Source organism: Nanorana parkeri, unplaced genomic scaffold (genome assembly GCF_000935625.1).
Source record: "Nanorana parkeri isolate BGI_ZX_2015 unplaced genomic scaffold, ASM93562v1 scaffold14, whole genome shotgun sequence".
Taxonomy (NCBI): domain Eukaryota; kingdom Metazoa; phylum Chordata; class Amphibia; order Anura; family Dicroglossidae; genus Nanorana; species Nanorana parkeri.
Genome location: NW_017306282.1, coordinates 3797719 through 3820342, shown reverse-complemented (window position 1 = coordinate 3820342; position 22624 = coordinate 3797719). Strand labels below are relative to the sequence as shown.

General features: G+C 44.7%; 1 protein-coding gene across 1 annotated transcript; it reads left to right on the top strand.

The window, feature by feature from the left end:
- The first annotated feature begins 507 nt into the window (after positions 1–507).
- Positions 508–14909, top strand: LOC108787998 (hepatitis A virus cellular receptor 1 homolog). The gene is made up of 4 exons (XM_018557713.1): positions 508–777; positions 8930–9277; positions 11638–11853; positions 14887–14909. Exons 1-4 carry the CDS (start codon positions 720–722, stop codon positions 14907–14909), a joined length of 645 nt encoding a protein of 214 aa, XP_018413215.1. The 5' UTR covers positions 508–719.
- The last annotated feature ends 7715 nt before the right edge of the window (positions 14910–22624 follow it).

The following is a 22624-nucleotide window of genomic DNA, read 5'->3' as shown; positions in this document are numbered from 1 at the left end:
GGTGCCCTTCATTCACACTGTATTGATGCAGCATTGATGTCATTACCGCTCTCCACATAATTGAAGATTGCACACCCACAGGATAAGACCAAAGAAGAAAAGAACACAACTGTTCACGTGACCAGCCAAAGACACCAGAGAGGTAAGTAAAAAAGAAAAATATATTGATGTGGATCTTCAAGAGGGCAAAGGTGGTCCTCTGTGGGTGGTAAGGCTGCGAAGCCTGCGGCTGGGCTTTGTGAAACCAGCCCACTAGACTCTACCTCCAACTAAAATAACACTTGGGGGGACTTACCCTTTGTACTCCTTAGGCTGCAGTTTATGTTTAATAATGCCTGTGTTTATTTAAAATACCAGAAAGAAACCTACAAATACTGCGTGCGGATTCTCTTACTGCATACAACTCCTAATCCAGCTGTGACTCTTTCACTGGTTTACTCCAGCACCCCCACCCATCGCTCTGCAACAATCAGCCAAATCTTAGGTCATTAGGTACCAGAGGGAATAAAAGAATAGGGCTATTTTAAAACTGCCTGGTATGTTTGCACATTAGCAGCTCAGTTTGATGCATGAGGCTGCAAATCTAAGAATGATGTGCTGGATGGAGTACAGGGTTACATGTGTTGGATGTGTGCAGGGGGAGTGACCAGTTCTGTGCATATTGGATCATATACTTGGTCAGTCCCTGCAGAGAACACCAACACACTTCAGCAGTCAGGATGATATACAGATGCTCCAGGGAGACTCTGACAATTGCCTTCCTTCTGCTTTCCACAGGTAAGCAGCAAAACTTTCTTAAAGGAACTTTCACACACACACACACACAGAATTCTCAGCCTTTGCAGGATACAGTTTAATGGCAGCAAACGTCACGCAGAAATGTTTATTTTTCGGAGGGGAAAAATGTTAATGGAACTTTTATGAGCCGTCTGTTGAATTGCATTGTATGGGCTGACTTGAGTTTATATGGAAATTTGATTAAAAAAATGTTTCCTAGAACTTTACAAGACTTTACTGTAAAATAGTCATTCGTTTTTTCTAATTGCTGTGCAGGAAGAGGATTACTTACAGACAACCGTTTGGGACATTTAAGGATTGCATGCAGTAGGGAAAAGCTGATATAAATAGAACAATACTCCAGTGTTTGTCTTTTTAAATTTAAAGCATATTATTATTATTATTATACAGGATTTATATAGCGCCAATAGTTTGCGCAGCGCTTTACAATATAAGGAAGACATTACAGTCACAATACAATTTAAGACAGGATGGTAAGGAGGGCCCTGCCCGTGGGGGCTTACAATCTAAAAGGGAGGGACATGTGATACATGAGGAGGTGGCTGTGTGGGGATGATTGTTTGAGAAAGTGATTGTTCAGTGGTTAGGTTGAGGTGGGATAGGCTTCCCTGAAGAGATGAGTCTTAAGGGATCGCCTAAAGGCAGTCAGTCTAAGCCAAAAACTAAAGTGTAAGATATTGCAGCTTACCGCTCAAATGTGATGGCTGCATTAGTTTTCTTTTTTTCTGCAGCACTCACCTACCATACCGTATCTATGGAGGAGCATTGTTGTCACCCAAAGTGGCTCTTCTTATCTGGGCTACTAAATTTTCATTGCATTAAAGGGCAGTGTTCTGTAGGTCATAAAAGATATCTGGGAAAGCCGATAACATTGTTTGCGCTTGTGCGGGTTTCCCCCCGGGTTTTCTACCACATTCCAAAAACATACAGGTAGGTAAATTGGCTCCTGTCTAAAAAAACTTGGCTCTCGTATGTATGCATGTGAGATAAGGACTTTAGAATGTAAACTCCTTGATGGCAGGGACCGATGTGAATGTGCACATTCACAGCGCAATGTAAAGTGCTGTCGGCACTATATAAATACCTGTAATAAATATTAATACATATTTTTGATACACATACCGTTTTTCGTCAGCATGCTGTTCTGGTTTTTATCATAGCGCCATAGCTGGGTTGTTTCTAATGTGCAAAAAGCCAAAAATCTGCTAAACAAATTAGGAAGATTACTGAGACTAGTGAGAGGTATCACATGACAAAGGCAATATAGTGACAAACCTGTCTGTACAATGGTCCCATCCAGTGTGATGATAGACAATGGAGAACAAAGTCACCAAGGGGCCCCTGTGCAAGCCCAATTTTAGGGCCCACACTTCTGGGCAAGTAAAAGATGTCAGTGTGGATCAATTAACAGCTAGATAAAAGTGAGCCATGTCCAAATCTATGTAACAGTGGCAGGGGTCCCAGCAACCATCTGACTTACATTTTGTAAAAATGGACCCCTAAGTGTCAGAGGGCCCCTGTGCGGCTGCGTAATATGCACAAATGGTATGTCCACCCCCAATAAAAGAACTGGTATAACCAATAGCAAGCAGCTTAGAGCAGTTTACAGTGGTTGTCCTCAATGCACATCACATCTGTTTGCACCATTTCACAACCATGTACATTATGGTGACTTGGTTTGTATTTTTAACTTGCAGCACTGGAGTTCTGGGTTTTATTTATTCTTTTTTTTTATTGCTTCAGATACAATATTTTTGGGGAAACTGGATGAGGATCTTCTTTGGGGTCTCCAGTTTATTTCCACAATCAAAAGCACACTGCTAAGGTTATTTAGCCTAAACTCAAAACTGACCACATTTTGTGAATGTGCACCAGGAAAGGTTGCAGGGACTGATGTAAATGGATCAATGCCCTCAATGGTTTCTTCCACGATAAAGTTTTCTTTAAAAATGTATGTAAACTCATATTCTATTTTTTAGTAGATTTAGCATCATTACTCACTCTATGCAGCTTTCTTAAAGGAGAACTATGGGGTCAGGGCTTTTCCCCATAGTTCTCCTAAGGGTAACGGGAGGACACAAACTAGCGTCTTCCCGTCACCCTAAGCTCAGTATATAGAGAGCTGTAGCTCGCGGTATACTGAGACGCCGCAGCTGAAACGGATCCCGACAATTATGTCTGGATCCGCCCAGCTGCGTGAGTGACAGCTGGCTCTGCCTATCTAGAGGCAGAGCCAGCTGTACCCTCCCCTGTCCGTTCCGCCAGTCAGCGCTGGAGGATCGGACAAGGGAGGGGACAATCCAGTCACTCCCCTGTCACGGCTCTCTGCAGTGACAGAATCGAGAAGTGAGCGAGCGCCGGTATGTGTTCGCTCACTTCCCGATCTACTGAGCCGACCTGTGACAGTTTCATTGTCACTGGTCGGCTCAGATTATGAGGCTGAGTGAAAAGCACTCACCTCATAGTTCTCCTTTAAGCAAATCATTGTATGTGAATATGTTGCAAGGTTTCTCACCTAGAAATCCTGCCAGTAACAGCACTTCCTGTTGCTGAGTGACCACGCTAAGCCACTGGCTCATAATTACCAACAGCGTTGTCAGCCTGTTGTGCATCCTCTTTCAGTTGGTCGTTGGACTGCCTGTTAGGCCTGCTCCTGCTTTCAGCAGATGCGATAGACAGCCTTATAGGCTAAGATAGGGGCTAATAGGCAGATATGATAAGACAGCCTAAAGCACTGACACAGTAGGCTGACAACGCTGCTTTTAAGTGAGAGGCAGTGGGTTGGCATTGTAGGCCTGCAACAGGAAGTGCTGTTAAAGTGAGACATGGCCAAGCATTCTGAAATATAAGATGTAGAATTTATATACACTTTTTAAGGGCATTATTTATAAAGCTTCCACCCAGCGAATGCCATTCGAACAGCATTCCTCACCTAGATGGAGCCAAGGAGCATTTTCTATGCTTGTCAGCTCCATCTAATGGTGGCAAAGTCGTATTTACCCAGCAAATGGTTAGGCATTGGATCGTGCCCTTAGTTTTTGTTTTAAGCACATAGGATAATAAGCAATGCAATATTTGCTAGCCAAGGACTGATGATGACTTGACCATGGTGAGAATTGGATTGAATCTGTCATGTCTTACATTGCGACCCAGAACACAGAAATACATTCCTATATCTACATTTGTGAACTGCTGCACATACAAGTGCTCTTTTTTTTCGCCCCCACTTCCCTTTACCCATTCTGGTCACATACAGGCATCCAAATGTTTTGCAGGGGGTTGCAAAGGAATGTTTTTCTGTTTCCTTTGCAGTGAGTGAGGGGGCCATAATACAAAGGGAGGGGGTCTCATTCTCTATGTACAGTGATCCTATTACAGCTTAACCTTGTCACTCTGTCATAGTAATGGAATGTACTGCAGACTCACAGGGAGCCCAGAGGTTAACATGGCACGGCTGTTAGCAGACACACATGGTCTGTATTCCATGTTACACAGATCTTGTTATAATGACTTGGACTTCCGATCGCTCTTATCCTTCTCTTAGCTCCAGCGTATTGCACAGCAATTTACAGAGAACAATACATTCAAATGCAGGGCTTTCTCGGCCCTCACACAACTTGCAGCTATTGACCTGTATAATAAAGGGAATATATAGAGATTTCATGCATATGTTCTTAATTGATGATGGCCAGGACTAAAATGACATTGAAAGCTAACATTCCAGGCAAATGACCAAATGCACAGATGAAGTACATACTGTATATGGGAGCTATTTGCATGCCAAAGAATTTGCATTTCTGTCCATCCAGTCCTGAGATTTCCATAGTCTTGCCACAAAGCACAGTTAGATTTTCCACATTACAGTTCAGTAACAGCTTCAGGTCTAGGTCTGACAAGGGAAGAGACCTGATTTTCCTCTGTTGCAGTTAAATAACACTCACAGGTATTGTCCCTCCTCCAGCCTGTGACTGGACAGTGAAAGGAGAAGTAGAAGAGTGATGAACTCATCTCTCTTATTAAAATTGCTTCCTTCTATCAGCATGTTGCTTGTTAGCGCATGAGCACTGCAGCACAATGGTTTGTCTCATTTGCTCTCTTCCAGTCTGTACCCTGGGATTGCCAAAGCCTGATTCCTGGTCAAATTTAGGTACTTTTATACCTGCCTTGGGTTCAGCTTTTTTTTTTTTTTAAGTTTTATTTTTCATGGATGGATAAACATGAAATATCATCATAGTGATATTTTGTATTGTCCTTCTGAGCCACCCATGGCCGTAGTCTCTGACCAGCTCTTGTGCATGTCTCCAGCCCCAAAAAGCCGTTTGTAGCATTACATTCACTGAATATTATATGTGGCCTTAAGACAATGTCAGGGGCCTCACTTCAAGCTCCCTATACCCTGTTTCCCCAAAAATAAGACCTACCCCAAAAATAAGACCTAGTAGTATTTTTGGGAATTGCTAAAATATAAGACCCACCCCGAAAATAAGACCTAGTTGTGACCATTCCCAGGGCCGGTGGTGGCATAAGGGGGAACTTGAAGAGCCACGGGAGAGAATCAGGGGTGCCAATGAAGCCAGCGCTAGAGGAAGCGAGGCGGCACCATAGGGAGCAGAGCCGCATAAGCCGATGCTTCCTCTATAGTGCCGCCTTCTGACACTGGCGGAGTGATACCAAATGCACTCCGCCTGTGAGGAATCGATAGTGAAAGCGCGCTTCGCTCATTGTGGCCAGTGATTGGATAGCAAATTGCTCTTGGAAAGGTACGCCACCCCTGATAGCCCTGATCACCCTATTCTTAACTTTGCCATTTTGGATTATTTAATTTGGATTTGCATTAACTTTGGATTGTTGTACATTAAAAAAATAAGACCTACCCCGAAAATAAGACCTAGTGTGTTTTTTCGAGCCCAAAAAAGTAAGACAGTGTCTTATTTTCGGGGAAACACGGTATTAAGTATGTTAACCACCATTGCGGTAGAGAATGTCAGGGACATTTTATAGGGAAATCTCCCAGGTATTGTGGTACATGACCAACCAAACTTAAAGCTTTGGTTGCACACGTACAGCTTGGTCCACTGTAAATACTGTATGTAATACCTGATCACCTGCTGGGGATCTTGTAAAGACTTATAGGAGCTACTACAGTGCTGGTTGTGGTTTCCTAGGTCCAGTACTGCATTGTGCAGAGTGGCTTCCCCTCTGCTCTGAAACCACAGAGGGCCGCTTGCTCGACACAGCGGCCATTCTGAGAACGCCTAGTATTTTAACGATCTATACAAGGCATTCTCTGATTGGATGAGGAGCAAATTGTGACATCACTGCCCCTTGTCAAATCATTGATAAAACTATTAGCCATTCTCTGAATGGCTGCTGTACCAAACGAGTGTCCCCCTGTGTTTCAGAGCAGAGGTGAAGCGGCTCAGCACAGTATCAACACTTGGTAGAACGCGGCCAGCACTGTAGTAGCTTCGGTTACCACAGGTCTTTACAGGATCCCCAGCGGCCAATCAGGTATCATGACATATGCATACCGATATTGGGCCAGCTGAAGCAATGCAAGCAGAGGCGTAACTTTAGATCATGGGGCCCCATAGCACAATTTAAATAGGGTCCCTCAGCGACCTCCCTACTGTCAAAAGTCGGGTAGCAGGAGAACTGTCTGCATTGTCTCCTGTACATTTTATTTCAGCTCTTCTTGATGGGAAATGTCACAGGGGTCAGTGGCGTCATGCAGGGGGTGCGGCCCGCACGCGGGTCTCACCATTGCAGGGGTGACACCAAAATGACTCACAGTAATTATGGTGTCACCCCCCTCTAAAAAGTTGGGCACTCGGTCATGGACGGAGAGCCCGACAGTGTCAGGAGAGAGGAAGGGACCCGGCGACATACCTCTTCGCGCCGGGTGAACGTCCCCTCCTCTCTCTGCTGGCATCCATCAACAAGATGGCCGCCGGCAGGCATCAATCAGATGGTCCCGCATGCGCGAAGACATCATCGGCCATGCGCGAGGTGACGTCACGCGCAATGACGGCATGGGCACCTCGGGACGCCCCTGACAAGAAATACAGGATCAGTGTCAACCGCAACTTCTGCAATCCTTAATTGGGCCCCCTTCCACCCCCAGGTCCCATAGCAGCTGCTATGGCTATTGTTACGCCACTGAATGCAAGTAGGCAAACTGATGCATACCTGGAGTTCAGCTTTCACATAATTTTAATGAATGGTTATAAGCACTTCTGCAAATTCTAACCATGGTCCCCTCTAACACAGAGAAGAGACATCCACACAAGACGTGCCCCAACTGTTGACACTTCTTGCTCTAGGTCAAGTGCCACGATGACACTTGAGGTTATGCGGCTTGTTTCACTTTTTAAATTTGTCAAACTGCTGATAAGATATCAGGAAGTTAACTTGCTGATGTGTATGTTTCTATTCTCCCCGAACCGCTCCAGGAAGGAGCCCTGTGTGGATGGCTCGCCGTGAAGGTGCCAGGACTTTGCCTATCTCCCCATATTTCGTCATACTTGTTGGTTTCCTGTTTTTTAGAAACCCTCTTTGTTTTGTTATGCGATATGAAGCTTTATCTCCTTGTATTGAAATACTTGTGAGCCATACTAGAAAATACAGGAAGGAATGGGTTAAAGAGAAACTGCTGCCAGAACATTCATTTCAATAATAATCTTCCCATATACAGGATTTATATAGCACCAACAGTTTGCACAGCGCTGTACAAAAAAAATTGGGGCAATTAATGTATTTTAGGCATATTTACCCGTAAAAGCCTCCCTTGTGTAGAAATTCAAAAGCCCTGAGACTGCTGCTTGGTGCTGCCATCTTGGATATGAGTTCAGCAGCCCCAGTAGAGCTATAATTCTATCTACAGTATTCCCATTCACCGCCCCATCCCCAGCAGCTACATATAAGGTTATGCAGGCAGGTGGGGGGAGGGGAGGAGAAGATGGGGCAGAGGAGCTGGGCCAGCACAGTGAGTAATTAGACATTCCCAGAAGAGGAGCGGGTTATGACATGTAAGGAAGGAGGGGCCTATGCTAGGAAATCAGCTCTTCTTGGAGTAGTCACATTTTCTAGCAAGGTATATTCCAAGTGTATAAAAAGTAATTATAAGGAAAACCAGAGGCAAAACTTTCTGTATATAGAGGAGGGGGAATGAGAACACCTGAAAGGTTTCTATTGCTGTCTGTTTCCCTGTTATGGAGATCCACCCTCTTTATTTGTCCTGGTTACCATTATTTCTGAAAGTGAAAGAGAATCCTAAATGTTGGGCTGTCATCAGAACAGGTATAGATAGGACATCTTCTAATGGGGACACAAGGTCTGGTGAGCCTGTGGACAACCAGGGATTTCCCTCAATTTAGAGGGATTTCCTCTCACTTCTTGTTGTGACTGTCAGACATGAAGTAAGGTGTAATCTCCCCAGAGGGATACAAATGAGAAAAAAGCTGACAGGGGTTATAACCCTCCCTTACTTTACCCAAAACAAAAAAAAAATGTTTGCGCTTCAGTTCTATTTTAAAGAAAAGAAGAACATTGCAAGTAAAATACTTTTGATTTTTTTTTTTGTGCTTTTACCTGCAGTATTTTGAGTTGCTGGCAGGGTCTCCTTAAAGATAAATCACTTGTTATTACCAATCTTACCTTTTACCTCCAGGTAAAGGGAGAAGCTAATTTGCAGCCAATCACCCCTGATGCGGCACAATCAGTTCCGTTCAAATGGAACTTTGTTTGTTTTTCTGGACCTGGCTGGAGTCAGGGGTAACCAGGTCTAAATAGATGCCCGTCCGTTTATATACAGCTGCCCATAGACTTACATTAGACATCCTATTGGGTCCTTCTGAACAACTGACAGACGGACCAGTTCGGACCACCCTTGTGAAAGGGGCCTTAGTCTGACATAAGCCTTATAATGTACTCTGTAACAGGATAATAAGCCCAAGAGCTAATTGGTTATATTGGATTATCTTTCTGGGGTGAGCGCTGGATGGAAGTTGTCGCTGACGATTGGCATTTCCATCATCACCACGTTGAAACTATGCAAGCAAGTAAAAAAAGACAATGGTGTCCCTCTAGTTGATATATTTCTAATAAATCCTTTGTGCTTCCTCTTTTTCAGCATTTCCTCTGATATGTGGCCAGACTGTGAGAGGAATAGAGGGCCAGTCTGTCACCTTGCCTTGTAGCTACAGAGTCAAAAAAACTGGTGACATCACCTCCATGTGCTGGGGTCGTGGAAGTTGCCCCAAATCCCAGTGTAATGACGTTCTCATCTGGACTGATGGACACAGAGTCACACAGAGGTCATCTGACCGCTACCGACTCAACGCCAACATTGCAGGGGGTCAGGTCTCACTAACTATAAGCCAAGCAAGCATAAGCGACACTGGGACGTACTGCTGCCGTATAGAACATGCTGGGTGGTTCAACGATGAGAAGAAAGACATACAACTCAACATGGAAAAAGGTACCAGAAGCCGATGAGCTTAAAGTGACATTAAAGTCGATTTTTTTTCCCCTCCCCCCAATGTTAATGAAAGCACCTTAAATGATGTCTCTTAATCCGATCTTCTTTCCTGTCGTTTTCATCTGTCCCTCCAGCTCTGCGGCGGGTCTCCGATCCAGCGCTGACTCCTCTGTGTTTGCTTGCACTTCCTGTCCCACGGTGTCTGCATGCGGGTGCACGTGTCCATAGACTTACCTTGTGTCTCTCCTCACGTCCCGGCCGGAAATGTGAACTGCGCTTGCGCACGCCCCAAGATGCTTTGCGGCCGCCCGAGGATCTTCACATTTTCGGACTGGAGCGCGCCGGGAAGACACAGGTAAGTATTAACCTCTGTTATAGCAGGTTTTTTTTTTTTTTCTACACTTTTTGCATATATCTGATTGCTAGCAGTAGATATATGCAAAAAAAAACGGAGGGTTTAATTATCCTTTAATCTTAACAATCGTTTTCAGTATGGCAGCTTGAAGTGAAGTGACAAAATGCAAAGAGCAGTAATCAGAAAGATTGGGAGGACACTTTCCTGCAATAGGATAAAATGGCAGTAACTTCACATGCCACCTGTCTGGGCAACTTATGTGTTGCCTCTTGCCTGGATGGACATGCCACGAGAAATGACGGGGCATGGGGCAACTTTTAGAATGGGGGCCCATCCTGTATAATCTTAGCAACTATGAAGTCATCATTTGTGTATCGCTCAGCTGTAGATTCTCAGATCATCTCTGAATTGGTGCTGACACTGTCCTTCCTTCTGGAGGGTGGCTACTTTTGTTCCCCATGGTCCGTGTGTGTGTTGTAAAGTAGTCACAGATCCAAGCTCGCTCCCATGATGGACTACAATCTCATCTTTAGTTTACTCATTTGTATTAAGATTGCAGTCCATCATAGGAGCGTAATTAAGGAACAAGACCACGGGGAACAAAAGTAGCCACCCTCCAGAAGGAAGGACAGTGTCAGCACCAATTCAGAGATGATTTGAGGATCTACAGCCGAGTGATACACAAATAAGATACATTTTTGTTAACAGTTGGGGTATTGGATGCATTTTTAAGATTTAAAGTGACATTAAACCCTCAGATTTTTTAACATAAAACAGTACTGTAATGTGTGCCTTACTGTAATCCATGGTTGTTTCCCTTCTCTTTGCTGCTCTTCCTTTTAAATCTGTATCTCTTCTCATGCTGGGCAGAACTTCGGTTTTGCAGCAGACTGCCTTGTCTCTGGAATGGCTACATGGTGTCTGTGTATAGGTTTGTAACCTGAGCCAGCTCTACAGGAAGAGGCACTCAGCTGCAAAGGGAAGTTCTCCCTAAGCATGAGAAGATATGAGGATTTAAAAGGAAGAGCAGCAAAGAGAAGGGAAACAACCATGGATTACAGTAAGGCACACATTACAGTATTGGTTTATGTTAAAAAATCTGAGGGTTTAATGTCACTTTATCTCCTGAATGTAGTGTCACTTTAAAGTAGATATAAAGCCCAATTTTTCTTTTTGGATAAAATGGAGAATGGCTATGACCTGTGTCAGTTTGCCTTTTTCGGTCTCAATGCCATCATGAAGATTTCTAACCATTTCCTGTCCCGGAGACACAGCAGGTCCCCTCACTACAACTGTGACATGTCCTTTTAGCAGTGCTTTTTTTTTCTGGGCATAAAGATGCCGTTACTCACTGCGGTGGCCATCTTTGTTGTGGGCAGGGACGCACTACGCATGCGCAGTACATCCCCGCTGCCACAATCAACATGGCGGCCGACAATAAACCTTAGAGCTGGCGGACCAGTGCGTACCGCCAGAAAAAAAGCCTTGCCTTTTAGATTTCCCATACCCTTCTGTACCAGAGACAGTGGCCAACAAGGCAAATTGCTTTGAATTTCTCCAGTGGGGACACACTTTGATTACCACCAACTTAGTAGTAGGCAGGAATGAAGTAATTTCTTCTAAACTGATTTTGAAATTGATGGTGTGGGTTTTTTAAATGTATTATGGGTAGTTCACCACACAGGCCAGTTGACCGCTTCCCCCAGTCTACTAAGGCATGGAACTGGTTCCAGGGTGGAGCAAATCTCTGAGCAGTCTGGGAGTTCTTATAGAGGCCCTAATGAGCAAGTTTACCTCAGCTGGGTTCATAACTCTACCATACTAGCCTCCCAGCACTCCCTCTAGTGATGAAAATCTGCATACAGCCTGAACCTGGGACACACATATATGCCATCCTGGATACACCCCGGCCATTTCACCTGCCTGCTGCCACATAATATATATATATATGTAAAATGTGTATAGCTTCACTTGTTAGAATGGCCTTTTTGTTTTACCTATCTAGCTCCAAAAACGACTCCACCGGCAACAGCCAGGATGACAACGCCCATAGCAACAACTCCGCCCCCTACAACAAGAAAACCAACTGTACCACCTACAACGAGAAAGCCAACTGTAGCACCGGTGGCCACTGTGAGAACCACAGCTCCGCTACCAAAACCTGATATTATTCCCACACCGACACCTACTCCTCCCAGAAGCATCACAACAACACCTACAGGTGAAGAACCTATAGAAACTTTCACAATACATACAGGTGAAAGAACTAAAACTCCACAGACGACAACAGCTGTAATAACCACAGTACCACCACTACCAACTGTACTACATACAACTCCAACCTACATTACCCCCATGGATGAGACTACCAGCCAAGAGCAGCCTCTGAGCACAGGTACAACTCCTCTATTTATAATAGAATGTGTTTATTGTATGTAGTCTGCAGTGGTTGTTGTGCATTGCTGTATTTTGGTGTTTTCCCATTCTTATAATTACAATAATACATGTCATAGATGTGCAGATTTATTTAACCACTTGAAGTCCGCGCTGTTAAACCCCCTTCCTCTCCAGGCCATTTTTCAGTATTCAGCGCTGCGGTACTTTGACTGACATTTATTCCGTCATGCAGCGCTGTACTGAAATTAGAGCTTTCTTTTGCTGGTATTTAATCACCATTGGGGGTTTTTATTTTTTACTATATTAAGGAAAAAGTACCAAAAAAAAAAATGTTATATTAAATGATAAAACATTTATTATTACCCAATTTTTTTGGTAAAATATAAGAGACGGGGTTACGTCGGGTAAATAGACACCAAACATGTCAAGCCTTAAAAAACTAAAAAAACTACAATACCCAAAATTGGCCATCGGCGACGCTTTAAAAGCTTTTACCGCTTATCAGTTTAGTGTTAACAATAACAACAATAACAATCTCCCTATTTGGCGGCACAGGTACACTGACAGGTCCTCTTTATGGAGACATTAGGGGTCTCTTAGACCCCTAATGTCTCCTGGGGACCCCAAAAGAAGCTGATGAAGCGTAGATTTGCTTCATCAGCTTCTTCTCTCTGGCTATAGCAGACAGATGACTGACAGGTGAATGCGGAAGTGATGTAATACACATCACTTCTGCATTCAGACCTCGGAGGGAGTTCAGCAAGGAGGAAGATGCTGATCTCCCTCCCATCTTACCTCCTCACGCCCTCCCGAGCCGGTCGCGGGCGTGCCGCACCTCCCCCCCACCTCATGCTTGCCGCTGCTAGACCCGTCCGTTCCGCCAGTTAGCGCTGGAGGATCGGAGCGGGGAGGGGGGAATTCCTGCAGGTAGCCGTGAGTGACAGTTACGACTTTCTGCAGGGACAGGATCGAGAAGTGAGCGAGCGCCGGTATGTGTTCGCTCACTTCCCGATCTGTTGAGCTGACGTGTGACAGTTTCATTGTCACAGGTCGGCTAGAACTATGAGGTGAGTGATTTTCACTCGCCTCATAATTCTCCTTTAATTCATCCCGCCACCTGGCAGACACCAGAACTATACCTTGCGATGTACATATGCAGTTCAGTGTACAGCGAAAAGAAGATTGCAAAGCGAAAAGTTTTGCAGAAGAGACAATGGGAATTTATCAAAACCGGATCAGACATAAACTGGAGCAGTTGCCGATGGCAACCAATCAGCTTATCTCTCTTCAGCTTGTTCAGTTAAGCTTTGAAAATGAAAGAGAGAAGCTGATTGGTTGCCGAGGGCAACTACTCCAGATTTTGTCTGCTCCAGTTTTGATAATAACCCCTCAATATATATTTCTTCTGTAATAAACACCTTTCTGCTCACAGTTTTTTTTTTTGTTGAAAGGCCACAGTTCCACTTTACGTTCTCCTTAATGATGGAAGAAATTACTAAACTGCATGTCATTTGAGTAATCTTGGGTGGTGGTGGTGTGAATCTGGGTGGAGTTTGGGTGTATAGCCGTACAGCACCCCCTCGGTTCTCCTGAACCGAAGGGGTCCTGGTGCCGAAGCTAGCCGCTGAACGCCACCAAACGATTCAATCCCTTTTCTGCAAGATATATTTTAAAAGTATCTAAAGCTGAACTCCAGGCAGATACAAGGAACCTATTAATGCAGCTATGTGTTCATAATACTTCATTAAATGTATTACTTTAAATGCAAGCAGTGTAAGCACCTGAATTTGACTTCATATCAGCCTCTTGCAGGCTACTGTACAGTCTGTACAACAGAGCTAAGAGATGTGAGGGAGAGAAATAGCACAAGAAGCCAATAAGGACTGCAGCTGTGTAAGTAGTACTCTGATAGGCGTAGCACACAGACAGGCTCATGAGTGTGCTAGGTCTCCTTTCACTGTCCAGTCACAGGGTAGGGAGTGGACCTTAACTTCCCTGTCCTGGATAGGGCCCATTAATGCAAAGAAATGACTCTCTTCGCCCATGGATGCTGCATAGCATGAAGCTATGGACCTCGATTTGATGCTCTAGTAAACTAAGGTCTCCCTTCCTACCCCTACTGCTGATAGTCAATGATCCACTTTTCTCACCAGAAATAGGTCCTTTGATTGGTAGACTTCCCACCGTTTCTTGAATCATTTTATCACCTCATGGCACTTTCCAGCATGAGCAGAATAGCGGGGGCAACATGAAGCTCTTCAGACATAGAGCGGAATTTATCAAAACTGGATCAGACAAAATCTGGAGCAGCTCTGCGTCGCAACCAATCAGCTTCTCTCTTTCATATCTTAACTGATCAAACTGAAGAGAGAAGCTGATTGGTTGCCATGAGCAACTGCTCAAGATTCTGTCTGCTCCAGTTTTGATCAATTTCTCCCATAGTATTAGAGATAATTTGAGATTAGACACTGGATCACTTCTCCCATTAGGAATTTGGAATTCCCCTACACTAAAATGGTTCAAGAATGGTTTGAGGAACACAACAACGAGTTTGAGGTGTTGACTTGGCCTTCAAATTCTCCCGATCTCAATTCAATTAAAGGAGAACTATGGGGTTCTATCTTTTCTTGATTAATGCATTCCTTAGGCTAAATAAGTAAATTATGTAATTTACTCTAATTAGCCAAAATGCACAATAAGGCTGTAAAACCTAATTTGAGGTGGTGGGCGGGGCTAAGCGCCGCAATGAGGAGACATCCCGACGTGTCTGACGGGATCCTCCCCACTGATCTTCCTCACTGTAACTGACAGTGATTCTTGAGAGCTCTCTTCTTATCTGCACGTCCCCGTGTGCCAGCCTTCAAGACAGCTGCTGTGTAGCTCTTGATCCCCTCCCTCCTCCTCATCTGTCCCGCCTACTTCACGACACGTGTAGTGTACAGCACAGTCAGTCCATATATGGTGAATGATGTCACTGGGTATCCCTGCAGACTGGCAAGCATCCGATCAGCAGGGATCCCCAGTGACATCATTCATCATATATGCATTGGCCATACGTGGTAAATGCTGAAGAGAGAGAGAGGGCTCCTTCCCCTCTCTCTCCCTGCCATGTGTGACAGCAGCCTTGGCGGCCTTATCGAGCAGCAGCAGGAGGAGCGGGTCCAGATCCCCACAGCTACGTTCAGGTGGTGGAGGAAGCCGGGATCCGTAAGTGCGGTCTGGCAGAAGAGCCGGCCGAGACCCTGAAACGCCGTCGGATAGCATAGGAGGCTGGGACACAGAAGCGCTGACAGAAGTCATTTTCATACTGAAATGACCGTGGATCGCTGATGACAGAGGGGAAGGAGCCCTCTCTCTCTCTCTTCAGCATTTACTACAAATGGGAAAGTCCATATATGGTAAATTATGTCACTGGAGATCCCTGCTGATCGGATGCTTGCCAGTCTGCAGGGATTCCCATTGACATCATTCACCATATATGGACTTGCCCATTTGTAGTAAATGCTGAAGAGAGAGAAGGGGCTCCTTCCCCTCTCTCATCAGCGATCCCCAGTGAATTGAGGATGTCAACGTCACTCAGGGCAGGTTGAGAGAGAGAGGGGAAGGAGCCTTCTCTCTCTCCATCATTTACCACGTATGGCCAATGCATATATGATGAATGATGTCACTGGGGATCCCTGCTGATCGGATGCTTGCCAGTCTGCAGGGATACCCAGTGACATCATTCACCATATATGGACTTGCCCATTTCTCATAAATGATGAAGAGAGAGGGATGGCTCTTTATCCCCTCTCTCTCTGCCCCTATGTTATGCTGACATCCTAATTACTGGGGATCGCTGATGAGAGAGGGGAAAGAGCACTGAATGTGCAGGGAGGCTGAGTCAGTTTTTTTCATACCATCTCTTGCAGCAGGCTTCTCACTTCAGACTCCGCCTCCCGATCACACATGCCAGCGTGCACGAGCTGGCATTTCACAGCTGTGCACGATGAGAGGAAGTGCGGCCTCAGCAATGAGATGAGTTGAAAAAAAAGCTGTGGGCGGGCTGGATCAAATGTTAACGCCCCGTAAGAGAAACGGAGCTTGGAGCTGGGTTGAAGACGGCCATTTACTACAGGTTTTGAGGGTTTTATCTGTGATGTGCTGCGACTTTAGAAAAAGGAACGATGCTACTACAATCAAGGTAAGGGGTATTTTTATTTGCCCTTAAGTCATAGTTCTCCTTCAAGCATCTGTGGTATGTGGTTGAAAAACAAGTCTGATCCATGGAGGCCCCACCTCACAACTTACAGGACTTAAATGATCTGCTTCTGATGGCTTGGTTCCAGATACCACAGCATACCTTCAGAGGTCTATTGGAGTCCATGCCTTGATGGATCAGGACAGTTATGGTGGCAAGGGGGACCTACTCAATATTGGGCAGGTGGCCATAATGTGATGGCTGATCAGTGTATACTGTTTGCCAATGAGAATCTTTCTAGTATCCTCATTGACTCACAATCAACATTCCTCAAAGTCTGGGAACCTTGGCCTGGTTATGCTCTCCCTCTCTAAATCCAGATAGCCTCAGTTACCTATAAACACTCTCTCCTGACCTCAGAAGAGCCCTTGGGTGATGCTACACCACCTTTTATCTCTCCCCTACCTTCTACCATCGTTTGGCCATACACCAGTTTAATTTTTTAATTCAAACTGTGGGCTGCAAAAAAAGAAAATATAACAGATTCCTCCATCCATGATATTGTATTCTGACAGTGGCAGGTGTGCTGCTGTCAGAATACCTGAACAGTGATGGCAGGCCATAAGCTGACGTGGATGTACGCCAGCAAATCTTCCAACCGGATCCTTTCATTGTATGATCGAAGGATGCTGGACAGAAGACTGCCATCAGGGCCACCCACTAAGCAAATTTCCTGGTGAACCAGATGAAATTCGCACTGTGTATGGCCAACTTTACAGTCTCCCTTCTCCTAACCCTCCCTTTCCCTCTTTCCTTGACATTTTCTTTTTATTCTTGTACCCAAGTCTCATTGCTTGTTATATACTGTGGGATCTATACTTGGGTACACTAAATACACCTTGCAGTGGCGGAACTACCACCATAGCGACTGACTGATGCGGTCGCTATGGGGCCCGCGGCAATGAGGGGGCCCGGATCCCTGCTGCTCTCCCCCGCTTGTATGGGCTGAGGCAGCGGGGATCCGGAAAAAAATGGATGGCGGAGGAGCCGCTGCCGTCTTGAAACTGACAGGAGGACAGCGGCATTTTTGGCTGTTTTCAGTCGCAATTAAAAATGCTCAAAAACGTGCTGATCAGTGTATTTCTATTAAAATGGGGGCGGGGGGTTTCGTTGTGTGGGGGGGGGGGCCCTTAAAATTTTTTGCTATGGGGCCCTGGGATTTCTAGTTACGCCCCTGACACCTTTTACATTTTGACAATCCTCTGTTGGATAATTATTGTGTGCGACCGTGTACCTGACATGTCAGTTGCCTGCGGGTCACATAGTACCGGCTCGCGGGCCGAAGTTGGTCTGCGGACCGGTACTTGGAGACCCAAATTTCCACTCGCCAAATGCGAGCAGGCGAGCGGACATTTTGAGCCCGGGTTTACATTATTAGACTCGATATCAGAATGCCTCAAGGTTATCCATCAACATTATTGTGTAGATGTCAATTAACAGTTATCATTTCAGAAGTGATAAAGGGTGGTCTCTAAGTTGCTTATAGAGGGTTATTTTATAAATCTAGTAACATCATGTTCTGTAAAATGTCATTCATTGGTGTGTTAATTCTGTACAGTTGGATAATTATGGTGATTCCATTTCAGAACCATCTGTGACTTCTGATTTTTCTCATGAAAAGATTGAAGAACAGCCCGATGAAGCATTTGACTATAACCTCCCGAGAATTCCTTCTCATCCTCCAGGTGATTCCAGTGAATATGGTAATCAGTGTATTGCTTATATAGAGAACGGTCATAAGAGATACTCTTAAAGCCTCCACCAGAGGGCAGTACATGAATAAAACATATCATATACAGTAGCTGCAGAGATACTGATTCAAGCAGTTCATCTGCGGAAGGAACGTTTATGGGTTTTTTTCTGTCTCAATCCCCGCTGGAGAGATAAACCCTCTCTTTTTGTCTTGGTGGCCATTTTTTACATTAACAGAAAGTGATGGGACACATACAGCAAAAAAACAAACTGATCGGAGTTTCAACTATTCCATACTGTATCAAAAATGAAACAATGAAGTGTAAAAAAGTTCCCCATCAGGTCTGCATTTGGTGTGACTAAGACCTGGTTCACACCTAGGCATTTTTGAGCAGTTGGAAAAGCGCTTTTAAATGCCTGACACAAGAAATCCCGTGATTTTCAATGGCCCCTGTTCACTCCTGAACAGCAAAATGCCAGCAGATAAACGCCCAAAAAGGTACATGAACTTCTTTGGGCAGTTAACAGCGCATTTTTGCCCCATAGACTTCAATGGAATTGCCGGAAACATGTTGCACATTTACATGCGCGTTATTGCGCGTTTAAACGCGCGCTCGTCAATTGCCCACAATGTTTCATAAGCTGCCAGCCAAAAGGTGCGTCTTCATGTACGCACATTACATTATAGAAGTCACTAGTACTCAATGATATGTGCAAGAAGTAAAGCACTTTTTATGAAATTGTCACATGCGTCATACAGCCAACGTTTCGGGGCCACGCAGGATCCCTTCTGGGCGACATAGTGACATACAAACGTGCATCAAAATGTGCACAACGCATATAAAAACGCAAATAACTGCACGCTGAACATGCGTGTACAAACGCGCAAAAACGGTGCCGCCTAGGTATGAACCCGGCCATACACTGCTGTAGTTTTCTTGTTTAACCCGCAGGCTGAACGAGAAAAATAGAGCAGATTCCTCCATCAACACTGTAAGTGTGTCAATCGAGGAATCCCCAATGTTTGAATTGTATACTGACAGCGGCCGCCGGCCCCTGTCATAATACCCGAACAGAGCCAGCAGCTCATTGGCTGTCGCCTCTGGTCGTACGAAGATTTTCAGACCACCTCTTTCGATCAGCTGATCAAGGCATTCCATCCGAAAGGATGCCGACAACAGCACCCACTGTGCCTCAAGAAAACCCTGTGTATGGGCACCTTACAATTGGATATCTTGATTGGGTTACTATGTGTAGCGTTGATTGGCTCACTAACAATGCCGGGACAAAATCCTCTGGCACCCAAGGCGAAGATGCCAAGGCACCCCTTCCTTTAACTAATGCAATTTTGTGATGTGGTTAAACCAATGTAAATTAGTCATAATGAGCATGTTAAATGCAAGCCAGGTTTCCACTTACTGTACATTATCAGAACCAACATTTGTTCTACCATGCGGGAACTAAAAAAGGTTACGACTCAAAATGTACAAATTCTGTTCTGCGATCTGCCCCTTTTATAAAGACACTACAAAAAAAAAACAGTTCACTCTAATTATTAAAGTGTTCAAATGGTAAAAAAAAGAAAAAAAAATCAACAAAGCATAGCTAACTGAATGAAGAAGTTACTAAATTCTAATTAGGGTTTACTAAAGGTTAACAAGGGTCCAAATGTTTTTTTTTTTTCTACATATAACGGTAATTTATGAATGAAGGCTATAACACCTCCCACCATATTATGGAAGAGAGATGGGAAGGTGTTCTGCAGTCCAAATCAGGTGCAAGCAGCGTAAGGTGACAACACTGATCCCCAATAGTACAGTGAGTGTTGTAACCCTAGGACCTGAAGTGTATTGCTGTCAGGTGTACCGGGTACAAAAAGGGTTAAACAAAAACAACTAATGCAGCCACAACACCTGAGGCTAAATAACCTGCAATATTTTACAATTTTGGGGGGTTAAATAGGCTTTTATTTGTTTAGGCAACAACATGCTTAAACCACTCGCAGGGAAAAGCTGCAAAACAGGCGTGAACGCATGAAAAAACATGTTGAAAACGCACAAATCATGTGAATTTTACAAGGCAAAGTGTGAAGCCAATCTTATAAATCAATTCCCATCGGTGCATACCAGTGTGTGATCATTAAAAAACGAGACCATATCGGCTGCTGTTGTTTCCTTTGTTCCAATTTAATGTACTTATTGTATATTTTTCTTTTAACAGGAATCTCAGACCTCTTCTCAGGGAATGTAACAACAGGGGTGAAAAAGGTAATCATTGAGTGGTCATTAAAGTGGTCCTATCTCTGAGTTATTTCTTCATGTTAAAGGAGAACTATGAGGCGAGGGATTTTCACTCAGCCTCATAGTTCGAGCCGACGTGTGACAATGAGACTGTCACAGGTCGGCTCAGTAGATCGGGAGGTGAGCGAACACATAGCGTCGCTCGATCATGTCCCTGCAGAGAGCCGTGACCGTCGCTCGATCATGTCCCTGCAGAGATTCCCCCCTCCCCGCTCCGATCCTCCAGCGCTGACTGGCGGAACGGACGAGGAGGGGGCGGGCACAACTGGTTCTGCCTCTAGATAGCCAGAGCCAGCTGTCACTCACGCAGCTGGGCGGATCCAGACATAATTGTCAGGATCCGTCCCGGCTGCAGCGGTCTCAGTATACTGCGAGCTGTTGCTCGCGATATACTGAGCTTTGGGTAACGGGAGGATGCTAGTATATGTTACCCCTAAGAGATCTATGGGGAAAAACACTTGTGCATGCATGCCATGTAATATGTGTAAAAGTGTACCATTTCCAGGTATTCATTTCCTCTCGCAGTGCTTATAGTGCTCTCCAGGCAATATCATCTGGTTTTCTTTCCAGAAGGACAGCACCATCTTTGTTCAGTCATCTTCCAGAGTCACCATCTACTGCTCGAGACTGATAAATCAGCCTCAGAGATTAGCTAGTCATGTAAAGCCCGGAGCTTGGGTGCCTGTGCAGTTCCTGGGTGTTTTCACAAACGTTTGACACAGATCAGCAGGTGCTGCAGCCACTCCCCCTGGCTATTATGCTGCAATGTTACAGTCTGATCACTGGGGTAGAAGAAACTAAGGAAATGTTTCCTCTTACCTGCAGCTGACATCATCTCAATCTAGGCAAAGTCATTGGACTGAAGTTCAAGGGTGGCTTTTTAATGATAATCAGTGGAGCTTCGCTATGTATATAAAGTATACTGCTGCTGAATATTGTGATATGTCGAAAATGTATTTTTTTTTTTTGTGAGGGTCACTCCTTAAAATCCATACTAGAACAAACGTAGAGTTGCCTTGTCGCACTCCTTACCGGAGTTTCCCAAATCAACGAGGGGAGGGCTTGTAATGACTGTGGATGGCGCCGCCAGACAATAATAGTGGGTGGATGTCGCCAGCACACCAAGAGTAATAGAGTCCAAAGTGATTGTTTGTTTAAAACGTTATGTCTTCAGAACTAGCGCATTGCTGAGCCTGATGAAGGGGAGCCTGCGGGGCCCCGAAAGCACTAGTTCCGATGACATGACGTTTTAAATAAGCGATCACTTTGGACTCTATTACTCTTGGTGTGCTGGTGTCATCCATCTACTATTAAAATCCATACCAGACCCCCTATCTAAGATAAGGTTGTGGTATAGATTTTGGAGGAACCACACACCATGTTTAATTGTTTTACATCTCGGCTTGGGGTGCCTTGAGATTTAGTATACTTTTAAAGGGCGCCATGACTGAAAAGAAGTTGAGAAACACTTTCCTAAGTTATGCATTTTGCCACACTGGTTCAGGCAACAAGGGGACAGCACCATAGGAGAAAGCAAGTTGAGTGTTAGTGATTTTCTTGCTGGCTAGCTAGAATTACTAGCGTGCCACAGACCCATGTATTCATTTAGCAGCACAAATCCTTTGCAATTTTGGCTGCAATGACCCTTGTTCTATTCTGATACATCTTTCTCCCCCAGGAAAGTAGCCATTCTCTCCTTATCATCATCATTGCAATTTGTGTAACAGTAGTCATCATGGTTGTTGTCTTCCTGCTAATTCTAAAGTTTAGAGGTAAGTGCGGCCATAGTTCTTTAAAGATTATCTGCAGGGACGTAACTAGGATTGTGAAAGATCAAGGGTACCCTTGGGTACCCTGAGTAAAGCAAATTGCATTGCAACGAATGGTGGGTGTGGTCTAATTTTGTTAATATAAGGAGGGGCTGATGTTTAAATAAAACCTGAGGCTACTCACTGTGTACTTGATACACATATACCACAGTCCTTCAGCCACCACAAAATATGCTGTAATTACTGTGCCACAAGCTAAAATGTCACAGACACAGCACTAATCTCAGCACAATCATTACAAAATTAACTTTTGCATTACAAATGCACACAGAAAAAAGACATTGAGCTGACACTTTGTATATGCCTAGCTTAAAGAAGAACTTCTTTAAAATAGTCAGGGACTACTTAGCAACCAGCTACTGCTGAGACAAACCCCCCAAAAGTAAAAGCCCTAACATAAATCCTCTCCTTTGTAAAACAACCCCACCATCCTTTAAGCAAACCCTCCCCAGCAAAGAGCTGCCCCCACAAGAACTTCCCAGCAAAGATCTCTCTCCACAAGAATGCCCTCCTCCCCCCCCCCCACCCCCCGAA

Coding starts and splice junctions, on each gene's coding strand:
- LOC108787998 (XM_018557713.1), top strand. CDS start 720: ATGATATACAGATGCTCCAGGGAGACTCTGACAATTGCCTTCCTTCTG. Junction 778..8,929: donor CTTCCTTCTGCTTTCCACAG/GTAAGCAGCAAA, acceptor CCTCTTTTTCAG/CATTTCCTCTGATATGTGGC. Junction 11,854..14,886: donor CATCACAACAACACCTACAG/GTGAAGAACCTA, acceptor CCCGTGTGCCAG/CCTTCAAGACAGCTGCTGTG.